The 13239-nt window shown below is 37.8% G+C and overlaps 1 protein-coding gene across 1 annotated transcript; it reads left to right on the top strand.

The window, feature by feature from the left end:
- The first annotated feature begins 2482 nt into the window (after positions 1 to 2482).
- On the top strand, positions 2483 to 3283 carry LOC134622895 (mitoregulin-like). Its single transcript, XM_063468202.1, has 2 exons — positions 2483 to 2739; positions 2971 to 3283. Exon 1 carries the CDS (start codon positions 2566 to 2568, stop codon positions 2734 to 2736), a length of 171 nt encoding a protein of 56 aa, XP_063324272.1. The 5' UTR covers positions 2483 to 2565; the 3' UTR covers positions 2737 to 2739; positions 2971 to 3283.
- The last annotated feature ends 9956 nt before the right edge of the window (positions 3284 to 13239 follow it).

The raw sequence follows: 13239 nt of genomic DNA on the forward strand, positions 1-13239 counted from the left end.
ACCGAAACAGATACTACCACTACAATCACTACATTTTACAACATATCTACTCGCAAACTTCACCTCTGTGACTTCCTTCAGGTTACATTCTTCTCATACGTTACCTCTTCAGTCATTTTGAATGGAGCAGCATTTCATCCTTTAACTGTTAAAAAGGGAAACTGCTGTATGTAAAATGTCTCGCGCATTAACATTGTGGGGGTTTTTTTTGGTTTCTTTTAAACATTGCCGTGTCAGAATCAGGGCTATGCAGCCACCAAATAGAGTTTTCTTGTGTGACATTGTACAAAAGGTAGTCATACACAGTATTTGTCAAACTTGGTTAAACAATGCCTTTTTTTTAATGTGTACAGTACTTGTTACTTACTTTAATCTTGTTTTTTTTTCAATGCTTCAATGCTTTGTTTGTACACCACAGAATGATTAGTATCTTTTATGATTTAAAAAAAGAAACAGTTTCACTTTATCAAACTTGATTTTAAAGACGTGCAAGAAATGAACACAAACATTTAGCACATGAGCTATTTTAACAAATTTAAGAATCTCTGGATGTTGTCAATTTTTGAGTTAGTGACCTATGTTAATTGAATTTTGATGTTCTTTACTGTTTGATACTTAAATAAACCCGGCTTTATTTTAATCCTGTCTCTGATTTCACTGGATTTTGTGCTGTTAGTCAACATAAAGGATGAGAGATAAAATTTTGTTTATTTATCTGAAATAGGAGCTGTATGGTAAAACACACAAAGCAGGATTATCATAGCCAAGGAATTGAGAATATAATATTTCTGGGATATCAGCATGTATAGAAAATTACCAATGACAGAAATAATACTATCACTTGAATTTATTTAATTGAATTTCTTCTCTTTTGGGAAAACTATTTGTAAGTATAAATATACAAAGGTTTGCAAAAAGTACATTTACAGGAGGAACTATTGTGAAGTGAGGCACTTATAATACATCCAGAGAAGCTACTCAGCCATGGAAACCCATGTCATGAGGTTCTTGGTGCACAGTTTTGTGTTGATAGTAATGCCACGGTAGGTTTGAAACTGCTGTTATTGAATCAGCAGAGCGTGGATGACTTTTACACACCTCAGCACTCGGTGACCCAGCTCTGTAACTTTATGTGGTCTGCCACGTGGTCTGGCTGACTTGCTGTGGTTCCTAAACACTTCCACTTTGCAATAATACATATTGCAAAGTAGACAGAACTGCACTTTGCAAATCAAATGATCACGTTCACATATGGTGCAAAGGCTAGAATGCACTGGTGCTGCAGGTTTTATCCCACAGTAGAATATCAGATTGCTTATCAGTATTTAGTAAAACCTTTCGCTGCGAAAACAGGCTACAACAAGCAACCACAAATTGCATTCCAATTTTCAGATTTTTTCTTTGCACTTTCAATAACTAATATTACTATTATTACTATATTACTAATAAGTGTTCATTTAAGCTGTGATTTGATTGTTGATATAGAAACACATGATGAAGGGATATAAAAACTGAAAAAACCAAACAGGTCATTTACAGATTCAATTATAAAAAGAAAAGATTAATAAATTATAGCAGAGGCTAAAAGCATCACAAAGGGAAAAATTCACAAACCTCAGCGACACAGGAGGAAGTCACTGCTACACTCACACGCCACTTTATTAGGTAAATCTTGATATTGCTTTTAGCTTCAGAACAGCCTTAACAGTTCATTGCACAGATTCAATAAGGTGCTGGAAACTTGGCTCGAGATTTTGGTCCATGTTGACATGACAGCATGACAAGATTTGTTGGCTGTAGATCCATGATGCAAATGTCATACTCCACCACATTCCAAAAGTTGCATACCTTGGTTGTAACGAGTGGTTATTTGAGTTACAGTTGCAGCTTGAAGCAGTCTGGCCATTCTTCTCTGACCTCTGGCATCAACTAGGCATTTTCACCCAAAGAACAGCCACTCACTGGATATTTTTTTCTTTCCAAACAGAGTAGCAGTGTCTAAAATACTCAGACCAACAACAATAGCACATTCAAAGTCACTTAAATCCCATTTCTTCCCCATTCTGATGCTCAGTTTGAACTTTACCATGTTGTTTTGACCATGCATACATACCTAAATCCATTCAGCTGCTATCCTGTGATTGGGTAATTAGAAATATATATTAATGAGTAGCTAAACAGGTGTGCCTAATAAAGTAACCAGTGAGTCTATGATATTTAAAAGCATATCTGTGTTTGAAAAAAGTATCTAGAAATTAGAAGAAACACTGTAGTAAACACTTAGTCAGTATTCAACACTTATAAGAAGAATAGTCTCAATAAAGAATGTATTTATTTAGTTAATTGGGTATTTAGGTACTTAGTTGCTATTTTCTCAACTTTAGCTTGTCTGCTAACCTTCTGCTACACACTTCAGCCCAGTAGGTGGCACGCTTAAGCAGTTAGCTAATTGCCAGTAAACCCAGCACAAGAAGAAGAAGAAGAAAAAGATTCGCAGGAGTTCACTTCCTGTATTAAGATATTCATGCTTCCACAAATGTGTGCATCTGTCAGACAGAGGTGAACATGGCAGACGTCTCGGAGAGGACACTACAGGTCGCCGTTGTGGTTTCTTTCGCTGCCGGCTTCTTGGCGGGGTGGCAGGCTAACAGAATGAGGAGAAGGTTTCTGGACTGGAGGAAAAAACGACTCCAGGACAAGCTATCAGAAACACAGAAGAAACTGGATTTGGCTTGAATGGTAATGCCATATTTATGACGACACTTGGAAAAGAGTGACCGCATGTCACACTTTTCCCTGTTGTTGACTTAGAGTTACAGAGCTTAGATATGTCGGTTAGTAAATCTTCGAGTGGACAGAAGTGATGCGTATTATTTGCTGTTATTTGCACAATATCGCTGTGATGAATTTATATACGTAATACAAGTCACTGTTGTCACAGTTTGTCTAAAAATGTGTCTTTCCTGTAAGGTCTGCGGTATGAGGCTCTTGGATCCTGGATGTGGATGCTACACCATGTGTGTGACCGAGGGAAGGAAATCTGAAGATGACCTACCTGTGTGCTGCACTACCTGTATTTGTCTGCCACACCTTTCAATTTAAGACTCTTAATTCGCTCTAAACCAGTTCCATGAAAATGGAAGCAGCAGCATTTTGTTGTTGTTCTGCTAACAAAATGGGAGTGGTGGACCTGTCCCTAGTGCTGTTCTCTGCCAACATGTCTCCATCTCTGTATTTGTCAAATCAGGTCAAATAAATTATTTTGTTCCTTTTTTTTCCCCTATGTTGAAAGTCGTTATTCCACAATGATGTTCAGGACTTCAGATAATGTGATGATATATTATTGAAGCTGGCACTACACTCTTACGCCTCAAAAGTTACCTAAACTATTACAAATAAGTAAATCCTTATAGCATAGGAACTCACAATGAAAGGAAAACACGCAGCACTCTTGCCTTCAGCCTAGTCAACTTTAACTGACGTTTCTATCGATAAAAATTTATTATGTGAATAACTGCGCCATCTGCTGGATGAAAGCCAACGTCACCTTAAACAGCTCCGTTGGGAGCCACATTACTGCTGTGTAGATGATTACACTAATTGATTTTTTTTTGTGTGTCATTTTGTCCAATACTCATAGGAAAGGATCAAAAGGTAGAGGTTATATTTAAAATACAGCATTATGCAAAATTTTTCAGGTACCTGTGAATTCTTGATATTTTGCTAGTAAAATGGGCAAAGGGTGCAGCAGTTTATTGGCTAAAGCAGAATGTTTACAGTTTTAAAAACGTGGAAAATCAGTATTTGGTATAACCGTCTTTGTTCTTGTTCTTCCTAAAGAGCATTCAAGGCTTTTCTTTTGGCATTGGCTGCCTTTTGTTCTGTTCTCTGCTAAAATGAACCCACACTGGTTCAATAATGTTAAGGTCCAGGCTCTGAGGAGGCCAATCCATGACCGATAGTGTTCCACTGTGTGTTTTTCTATCCAGGTATGCTTTCAGTGTTTTGGCAGTGTGTCATTCATAATTCCATCAATTTTTGACAACCTCTCCACAACACCACTGACTGAAATGCAGCCCCAACGCCTCCACTATGTTTTACAGATAGCTGTTGCAACTCTATGTTGTGCCTTTCTCATGACCTCCTATGTACATACTGACAACAACTTCAACCAAAAGTTTTAGATTTGAAGACATCTTTCTATAAGATACCACTGATGGCATAACTCAGCCTTTTCTCCCTGTTTCCCTTCCCTAAGAATGGCTTCTTGACAGCCACCCTTCCACTGAGACATTTCTGATGAGGCTTCAGTGAACAGTAGAGATGCCAGATGGATCTTTCAGGTGCTGTGTCACGACTTTGCTAGGTTTTGTCTTATTACTTTGGGACATAAAATTGCATGTGTGTGTATGTGAGATTATTTATGACATAATACCGATTTCTGGGGAATCATTTCTCATATATCTCCACATAACAAGCACTACTTGGATTTTACTGACTCGTTGTGTAATACCACAGTTTTTTTTCTTCTTTCTCGTTTTTGCATTTTTTTTCCCTGTTATTTGATGCCAATCATGTATCCATGGATTACTCACAGAAAAGATGCAAGAATCTGGGATTTTTCCTGGATAGGGGAATCGAAATGGATTTGCATTTATATAGCAGTTCCTAGTCTAACTGACCACTCAAAGCACTTTAGACTACATGCTGTTATTCTATACACTGTAAGGGATTTATCTACCTCACATCCATGGCTTTGATAGAAATCTAAAGGCAAACTCAGAACTGGGAAAAATACTAGAGTCGCTGTCTAGGCTTTAGACGTTGATGGCGATTCAGTAACACAATTACTAAAACCAATTAAGTTATCCAAAACTATGACTATTACTGGGATAATATGGTTTACACACCTCAATCCGGCACAATTTGCCATTTTCACAATTGTCATGGTACCCTACTGTGCCCCGGTGTCCCTGGGAGACATAAAACCTGGAGAAAGTACTAGCTAGTAAAACTAGCTCCTGTCTGGTGAACACCAGCATCTTCAAAAGTGCCAACTACCACAACCAGCCACAAAAAATGATATCTTACATCTGTACCTGTGTTTTGTATCTAAATACACATTTACACCCTTCATGTTGATTTGCCATGACTTCCATTGGCCTGAAGTTGTGCACCCTCACAGCTTATCTATAGGTGGTGCTAGTGATCTTTGTTAGTTCATGCTTACAAATCAAGTTTTTGCCTACAGCATTCCAGTCACTGGCTCTGAAATTAGATCTTGTGAGCAGATCTCTCTTTTTCATCATCACCAGTCTAGCGGGCCTATTACTATGTCTCAACAAGCTTTTGGCAAGACTTTAAAAAGTCCTTTTTTTCCTGAAGCACTTCATCAGTGGCTTGATGAGAAAGAAGGTGGAGAGGATAGTGAAGGGGGATCAGGAGAGGTTAAGCTGACAGATAAATGTTTAAAAAAAAAAAGTGTTCTCTGGGTTTCAACTATTTGGATGTCTCGGTTTATTTATTTGTTTTATACAGCACTCAGAAAAAATATACTAAACATCAAAATCCTTCTGAATCTGCCAGGGCTCAGCATCAATTTGTTCTGTGTGGACATTTTAAGAGATTCGTGTTAAAAGGGATACAATTAACGGTAATTTCTAAGGTTGGCTTTTAATTACCTTGATTACTTTAATTAACATGCTAACTCTAAAGTTAAGGTTTGGGTCATTAAGTTAATGTGAAGCTTTTAAATTAAGCTGTGTAAAACTATCAACAGTCCCTGTATAAATTATTTTTTAATGATTGCAGTGATTTGCAAATCTCACAAAGCCATATTTTACTCACAATAGAACATAGGAAAGACATCAATCAATCAGCTGGCTGTTTAAACTGAGACATTTCACTATGGCAAAAAAACATTAGCTTATTACTTTGGTCATCTTTGCAGCTGGACATCATACTTTTTTTTAACGTTGATTTATTAATTATTGTTGCCACTCCTGCCCATTAAGGATTAGTTCCAGTGCTTTATTCTGTGTTATCAGGGGCTGAAATGTGTTAGTTTTTTCAATTACATTAAATATATGTAATTGTGAGTGCTAAGGCTCTTAATAAAAGAAGAATATTGTGCCATTTTTCTCTGACATAAGATGCTACCTTCTCCTTTCATTTCATGAGGCGCCAAATGTTTTCAGTTGATGCAGGCAGGCCAGATCAGCACCTGCACTCTTCTACTGCAAAGCCACACTCTTGTAATAGATGCAGTTTAGCTCTGTCTCGCTAAAATCTGCAAGGTCTTCCCTGAAAAGACGTTTTCTGGATGGGAGCTTATATTGCTCTAAAACCTGTAGATATCTTTCAGCATTGATTGTGGCTTTCCACTAATGTTTCTACATAACAAAGCTTTAAACTACATTTGTACATGGCACAGACAGTGATTTTTTGAAGTGTTCCTGACCCCATGCAGTGGTTTCCATGCCTGTTTTTAAGGTTGGAAGATCACAGATGTCCACTACTGATGTTCAGCCATGTCCCTTACGCACAGAGATTTCTCCAGATTGTCTGAATCTTTTGTTGGTATTATGCATTTTAGATGATGAGATATTCAATGTCTTCAGAATTTCAAATTTACAGGAATTACACTAATATTTACAGATGAAGACTGATGAAACTCTGCCTCTCTAAGATGCTCTTTTTTATATGCACTCAAGTTACTGACTTGTTGAATATTGACCTGAATTAGTTGAAAATGGTTCCTCCAGCTGTTTCTTTGTTGTACCGCTTGATTTTTCCAGCCTTATGTTTCCCCTGTAACAGTTTTTATCATAATGCAGTGTATGGCAGCCCAGGCAGGACCCAATAGCAGGACTCAGAGGGAAAAAGGATTAACTGAAAGATGCAGATGAATTTAGAAACTTAATTATACACAAACTCAGACAAAGAAGAAAACTAGGAGCTAAGAACTAAGGAAACTGGGACCCTACAAGAAAATACAGAACTTACAGAAGACACAGGGACACACATACACACAGACTCAGGCAACATAGACACAGACTGATGAGAGAGTGGGAGCAAAACTGAACATAATACATGAGATGGGAGACTATCAAAATAAAATAGGAAGTAACGCACACAGAGACTCAGACTAAGACACATAAACTTGACACTGGGACTGGACTGCAAACAAATCAACATGAAAGGAAAGGGAAACCAGGTAGAACACAGAAAGACCAGACAGACACGGGAATATGACCGGGAACACTACAGACGACAACAAGAGATGCTGATGACAAGACAGAGACGAGACCAGGAACAGAGTAGACACGAAGGAAATCGTGTCTAGTCTGAATGAATCACAAGACCGTAATAAACGCAAGAATGGGTTGACAACAGTTTCTCAGTTTAAACACGTGATATGTTTTCTATTCTACTGTGAATAAAATGTGAGTTTATGAGAATTGGAAATCATGGCATTCTGTTTCATTTACATGTGATATAGCTTTCCAATGATTTGGAAATTGGGTTGAAAATACATAACTTACTGTGGCTACTTTAAGTAATCTGGTTAGATAACACATTCATTGCCTTTAAAAATAAAAGCATATTTTTTCCTTTAGTTTCACTGACTTTCAGTTCATATTCACTGAATGGTATAGCCTTGTTTTTAAGGGGACAAAAGACAGATGACAGCTTAGCCAGAATTAAAAAGTGTGAGAGACTGTAATGACAAATGGAGAGGAAAATGAGTGTCATGGAGGAGAAAGTGTGTCTGTGTTGTTTTTTTTTTTTGTTTGTTTTCTTTCTTTTTTTTTTTAGGGATGGTATTCTATTGAGGGTGTTATTGGCTCTCTTTGTCTAATGGTGTGGCTAAATTGTGATGAATAGCTTTCTGGAGTGTAGTAGTCTGTGTGTGTGTGTGTGTGTGTGTGTGTGTGTGTGTGTGTGTGTGTGTGTTGTGTGTGTGTGTGTGTGTGTGTGTGTGTGTGTGTGCATGCCTGTGTAGACGGGGACTGTGTTTCCTTGTTTATTCTGTAGTGAGCTGTGCATGACTGTGTGCAACAGCAGTACTGGCATTTATGGTAGAGAATATTTTCAGTGAAGGCCAGAGGGTTTTGTGAGGGCAGGAAATGAAGAAGCACAAAGTGAGAAGAAGGGACGGAAAAAGTGGGAAAGAGTTTACATTGACTGCTATGATTGATTTTATTTTCCTAATTGGCAGGTAGACCTTACAGCCTATATCCTTCATCCATATAGAGTGCGCTCAGCGAGTGTCATGTTTAATAAGCTTCCTGATTGACTTTCTGGTTGTGTGATTGTGCCCTCTGGCTACTGGGAGACTGGAAAACAGGGAGAGGAAAAAAGAAGACTAGGTTAAGTCTGAAAGATGCGGATGGGATTTGTGGTGTATCTAGAAAAACGCAAAGAGTCTGCAGCTGTACTACAGCAGCTGTTCTTATGTCACATTTGTGTCATATGGGAGGAAGGGTAATGAGGGGAAAGACTTCTTTCTGGTACCTGCCAGTCTTCTTGTACTTCTGCTTCTCAGACATCGCTGGAGATTTATTCAATAAACACTGACAGAACAAGGCAAAAAGACATAAAACGTTAGCCACATTTTTTCAAAAGGCAATGCCGAGATTGCAATATGAAAAAATGCAATAATCTTTAAAATTGCTATTTTTCAATCTAGCATATGTATTTATTGGATGTCAGCACTGAACTGCCTTCAGCATCACATCTGCTGTCATGTCTTTAGGTAAAAGTAGATAAATCCCATCTTTATGCTCAGTGTTTGGCATTGCTGATATTTAACATCTAAAAAGGTTAATTAACCAATTTAGCATGCTAGTTGCTAACATCTGCTAAAGAGAGCTAAACACTGAGGTTAATTAAAATAATCCTAACATGTTTTTTAAGAGCTTTTCAAAAGAAATATTTTTTTATGCATCCTTTATTTCATTCATTTACTATGGACAAAACCGTTGCGTGTGCATTTGTATGTAAATGAGCAGAAAAACATACTTTTTCTAATGCTTTTAAAAACAGCTCATACAAATATAAACGCAACACAAGTACATAAAACATGAACAAGCACCTGAGCTTCCAGGCTTTGCCAAGCTTTAATCCAATCCACCTCACACACCAGTGAGTGTTTGCATGTTTATGAATGACTAGGGCCATGTCTCAGATAAATACTCACACTGTGCGTTGGATGCTGCAAAGATTTCCATTTAAATTGTGATGTGATTATGTCTCACTTTATTTGATCAAGGCTTATTTGCTAACATCCTCTCCAGAAGGCTTTTATGTAAAGGGAGATAGCGGCAGTATCTCCATCCTGTTTGATAGTAGAGAAATGACTGTGTGCAGGGAGATTTCATACATCACATTTTGCCTTAAGTGTTTAAGCCATAAAAATAAATTAGCACTAATATATTTATTTATCACAAACATCAAGTACAGTAGTGTTTTCTCCACATTATTAGTTCTTTTCTTTCTTTAGCTTTTTAGCTCTGTGAACTGAAACTAATGTCTTTATCCACATAAAGTTAACTTTATAGATGATAACATTGATAATCATTTGAATTTAACAATTAGCTAATAAAAACAAATGTCATGTTTATGATTTTCAAAGCTGGTGTATGGTTGTCTGTAGAGCATTAGTTACATTAAAAAAACATTAGCTATTTCTATAAATTGTTACAATATTTCACCTTGTAACTGCTTTACAGATGAAACATTTATTTATTTATTGCCACTGTGTTGCCACAGCTGTGCAGATATTACCTGTAAAACTACTTAGCACTAGAAATCAAGGAAGTATTTCATCTCTGGAGGTGAGGAGTGAAGACACGATCTGACTCAGAAACTGAGGAAAACTGCACACAAGGTAAAGACACCCTAAAACAGAGCCTACTTTATTATCTATTTTACTTTCTTACTTTTTTCTGACACTGCTGGAAGAAAAAAAGCAGTGTAAGTGAGACAACCTAAAATATCAAGTGTTAATATGATGGGTCTGTTATTGGTAGACATGCATTTTATATCACACGCAGTCATTAATTTGCACACATTAACACGGTAAGCACTTTCTAGCTGTGGTGTGAACAGGTGCATGTGAAATGAGCGCTGGCTCCATTACTTTGAGATTTTGACTTCACCAAAGAGCAAGCACAAACAGCGGGAAGAAATACAAACTGGAAACAATTCGAATTTTTGTTTTAGATGGTAGGAAGAGCCAGCAGGTATTATTGTTGTTGGAGGACTGCTTGTTTGAAATGAATCCTAGCAGGATCTTTTGTTTTTCCTGGCAACTTACTGTTGGCAGGAAAGTGTAGTTGTAATGGAAGGAGAGAAGTGGTCGTGGCACTCAAGGGTTAGACCTTCATTTCCCAGTAGAAGTGCCCATATTAAATGGATGCACTCAAGATGCTCTGGTAAAAGCATTAAATGAATGACGGATGTTTTATTAAACTATATATGGGCTTGGTTTGAGTTGTCCACCCATTCACAGCCTCTCGGCTTTCTATTTTACTTCTGAATAAACCTGAACAATTTGGACACAGTCAGCAGAGCGTTTGTTGTTTGTGCTTTTTCAGAAGAAAACATTTTGCTTTTTCCTTTTCTTTGGCGACTTTAAAGCATGAGCCACCACCTCTCCAAAAAAGTAATTTACATCTACTTCAGAACAGCATCAATGATAGAAGATCTAAATGAAAAAGCAGTGAATGAACCATACATTTTGTTGTATAAATCGATGGGCCAAAGTTCCCAAACTGTTGTAGAGTGAGCATGCAAATCTCACATTGCTGAATTCAATATGAGCCCAGTCTTTTTTAATGGCTTGGATCAAGGCTGTTTCACTCCGAGAACAAACATATTCATCTATGAAAGCCATTAGGCACCGCATTCTTAAAGCGATAGTAAGAAAAATACAGGCAGCCATGAATTATTGCGAAAGATACAAGTGCCGATGAAGGACACAGGGTTTTGAGGCTGACTTCATAAAAGACCAATACAAACTGACAACATGACTGAGTTTCATTCATATACTGCTGAGTTGCTTCCTGTCTAAGGCGCCCGTTCTTATTCCTGGGGTGTCAAATAATACTCTTTTGCCAAAGCCACTGGCCTGTCTCAGTTGTGTGCAGAGAGCGTGACACAACAGTTTATGGTATTACTGAGACCAGTCTGTCACTCCCAACTTGACATTTTTCAATGTGCAGGGCTTCTGTTGTGAAGGGGTGTACACCATAGCACTAAACAAGTTGTTTTTAGAATCCAACCATCAGTGTTGGGCAAGTTACTTTGAAAAAGTAATTCAATTATAGTTACTAGTTACTTCTTCAAAAAAGTAACTGAGTTAGTAACTGAGTTACAATATCCTAAAAGTAATTAATTACTTGAAAAGTAACTATTGCGTTACTTTAAAAAAAAAGTTTAACCCTCTGGGGTCCAGGGTATAACTGGCCATTTTAACTACTTTTGATTTTCCCTCCACATTTCACCTTTAAAAACTATTTACTTTGCCTTGTTTGGTATCATCTTTTTCAGCACAACCTCACGTGTCTGAATTTACAGTCATGTCTTCATTTTGATATACTGTATTAACACAATTGATCTAAAATCAGACAAAAACCATAAAATCAGAGTAGAAAAAGTTATATTTTTTACTGTAACAACCACAAACATCTTTAATGAATCATATTTCATAACTTTAAATGCAACTATAAATTGTCAATTTTAAAATCCTATGCACAAGTTTACTTTTACCCTGTTTTTAAATAACCATTTCACTATTTACAGAACAATCAGCTGTTCTGCATTCAGTAAGATGCCACACAAATTATTTGTGCCACTCCAAATATTTCTGTCCACTATAAAGGAGAACATCACAGCCTGATACCTGCAGGTCTGACAGCAGCAGGTGTATCACTCCTGTTTTCTACCTGGAGACAGCAGTCGCCTTATTGTTCTGACACACAACACAAAACTATCCACAACACTACACACTAACTACACAAGACAACACATTTACTACACACTCCAAACACGCTAAACGTCACAAATCTCTCACATCTCAAAACTCGCTCTCTCTCTCTCTCTCGCCGTCACTCCTAAAACTTCCGCTGTTTTTTTTTTTGTTTTGCTCATAAGCAGAGTGCTTGCTGCGCTGTCCTTAGACAGTAAACGTGACGAAACTATTGAGGAAAAAACGCCGCGTATATATTGTTTATCATGACTCTGGTTTTACGTGGCCTATCAACACAATTTAAAAACTGGTATATATCACCTTGTTGCTTTGTCTTTAAGTGGTCATGTGATTGGCTGACCACGACTACTTTATTCTTCCTCAGTCAAACAGCAGCACTCATGCGATTGTTTTGCCCCCTTAGCTCCAGGTGTTGTGCTAGTCAGTGATCGTGATTTTCGCGTCCGCGGGAGCGCGCAGCTGCTTAAAGCTGTAGCGTCCAGATTACTTACGTAGTCAGCTACTTCCGTGCAACTGATATAAGATGCGGTAAGCTGAACACAGCTTCAACCGTCTGTTTGTTGAAAAATAGTAACGGACCGCGTTTCCTTGTTAGTAACTGTAACGGCGTTGTAACGATAGGAATAGTAATTAGTTAGATTACTCGTTACTGAAAAAAGTAACGCCGTTAGTAACGCCGTTACTTGTAACACCGTTATTCCCATCACTGCCAACCAGTGAGTGAGCAAAAATTAAAAATTGAGTCAGAAGCAACCAAAGAAGTGAAAAAATATCCAGATGGGACTCAAACTACGGTGTCCTAGCGACAACACTGACGATGAGTATATGTCACCTCAGGCTAACTCTTAAACAATAATTTATGTAACAGTCCATGAAATGAAGGCAAACTCCTTTTTCTAACTATACATGCAAGTCTGATGTGAGGACAGCTTGACAACAGCAGGTACTGTCCTTATGTACTCACAGCTGGCCAGAGACAGTGTGCCATCCAACTGTGGCTTAATTGAAATTAATGTGGTAGGATCTAAACACACTGACACTCCCAAAGGAGAATCCATCACTTTTAATGTATTCAGGTTTTTTTGTCACATTTTCACACATTTGACAGCGACTCCTTTTTTTTTTTGGGAAAGTCACATTTTGACTCACACGGTATCTTTTGTTCAGTGACTGTAGGCCAGAAAAAATTAACCTTATAATGTGGCAAAGTGCACATCCCAGTGTGAAAGCACTGGGATGTGCAC

The sequence above is a fragment of the Pelmatolapia mariae genome, unplaced genomic scaffold (assembly GCF_036321145.2).
Source record: "Pelmatolapia mariae isolate MD_Pm_ZW unplaced genomic scaffold, Pm_UMD_F_2 NODE_ptg000272l+_length_23776_cov_1, whole genome shotgun sequence".
In the NCBI taxonomy this organism is placed as follows: Eukaryota; Metazoa; Chordata; class Actinopteri; order Cichliformes; family Cichlidae; genus Pelmatolapia; species Pelmatolapia mariae.

Coding starts and splice junctions, on each gene's coding strand:
- LOC134622895 (XM_063468202.1), top strand. CDS start 2,566: ATGGCAGACGTCTCGGAGAGGACACTACAGGTCGCCGTTGTGGTTTCT.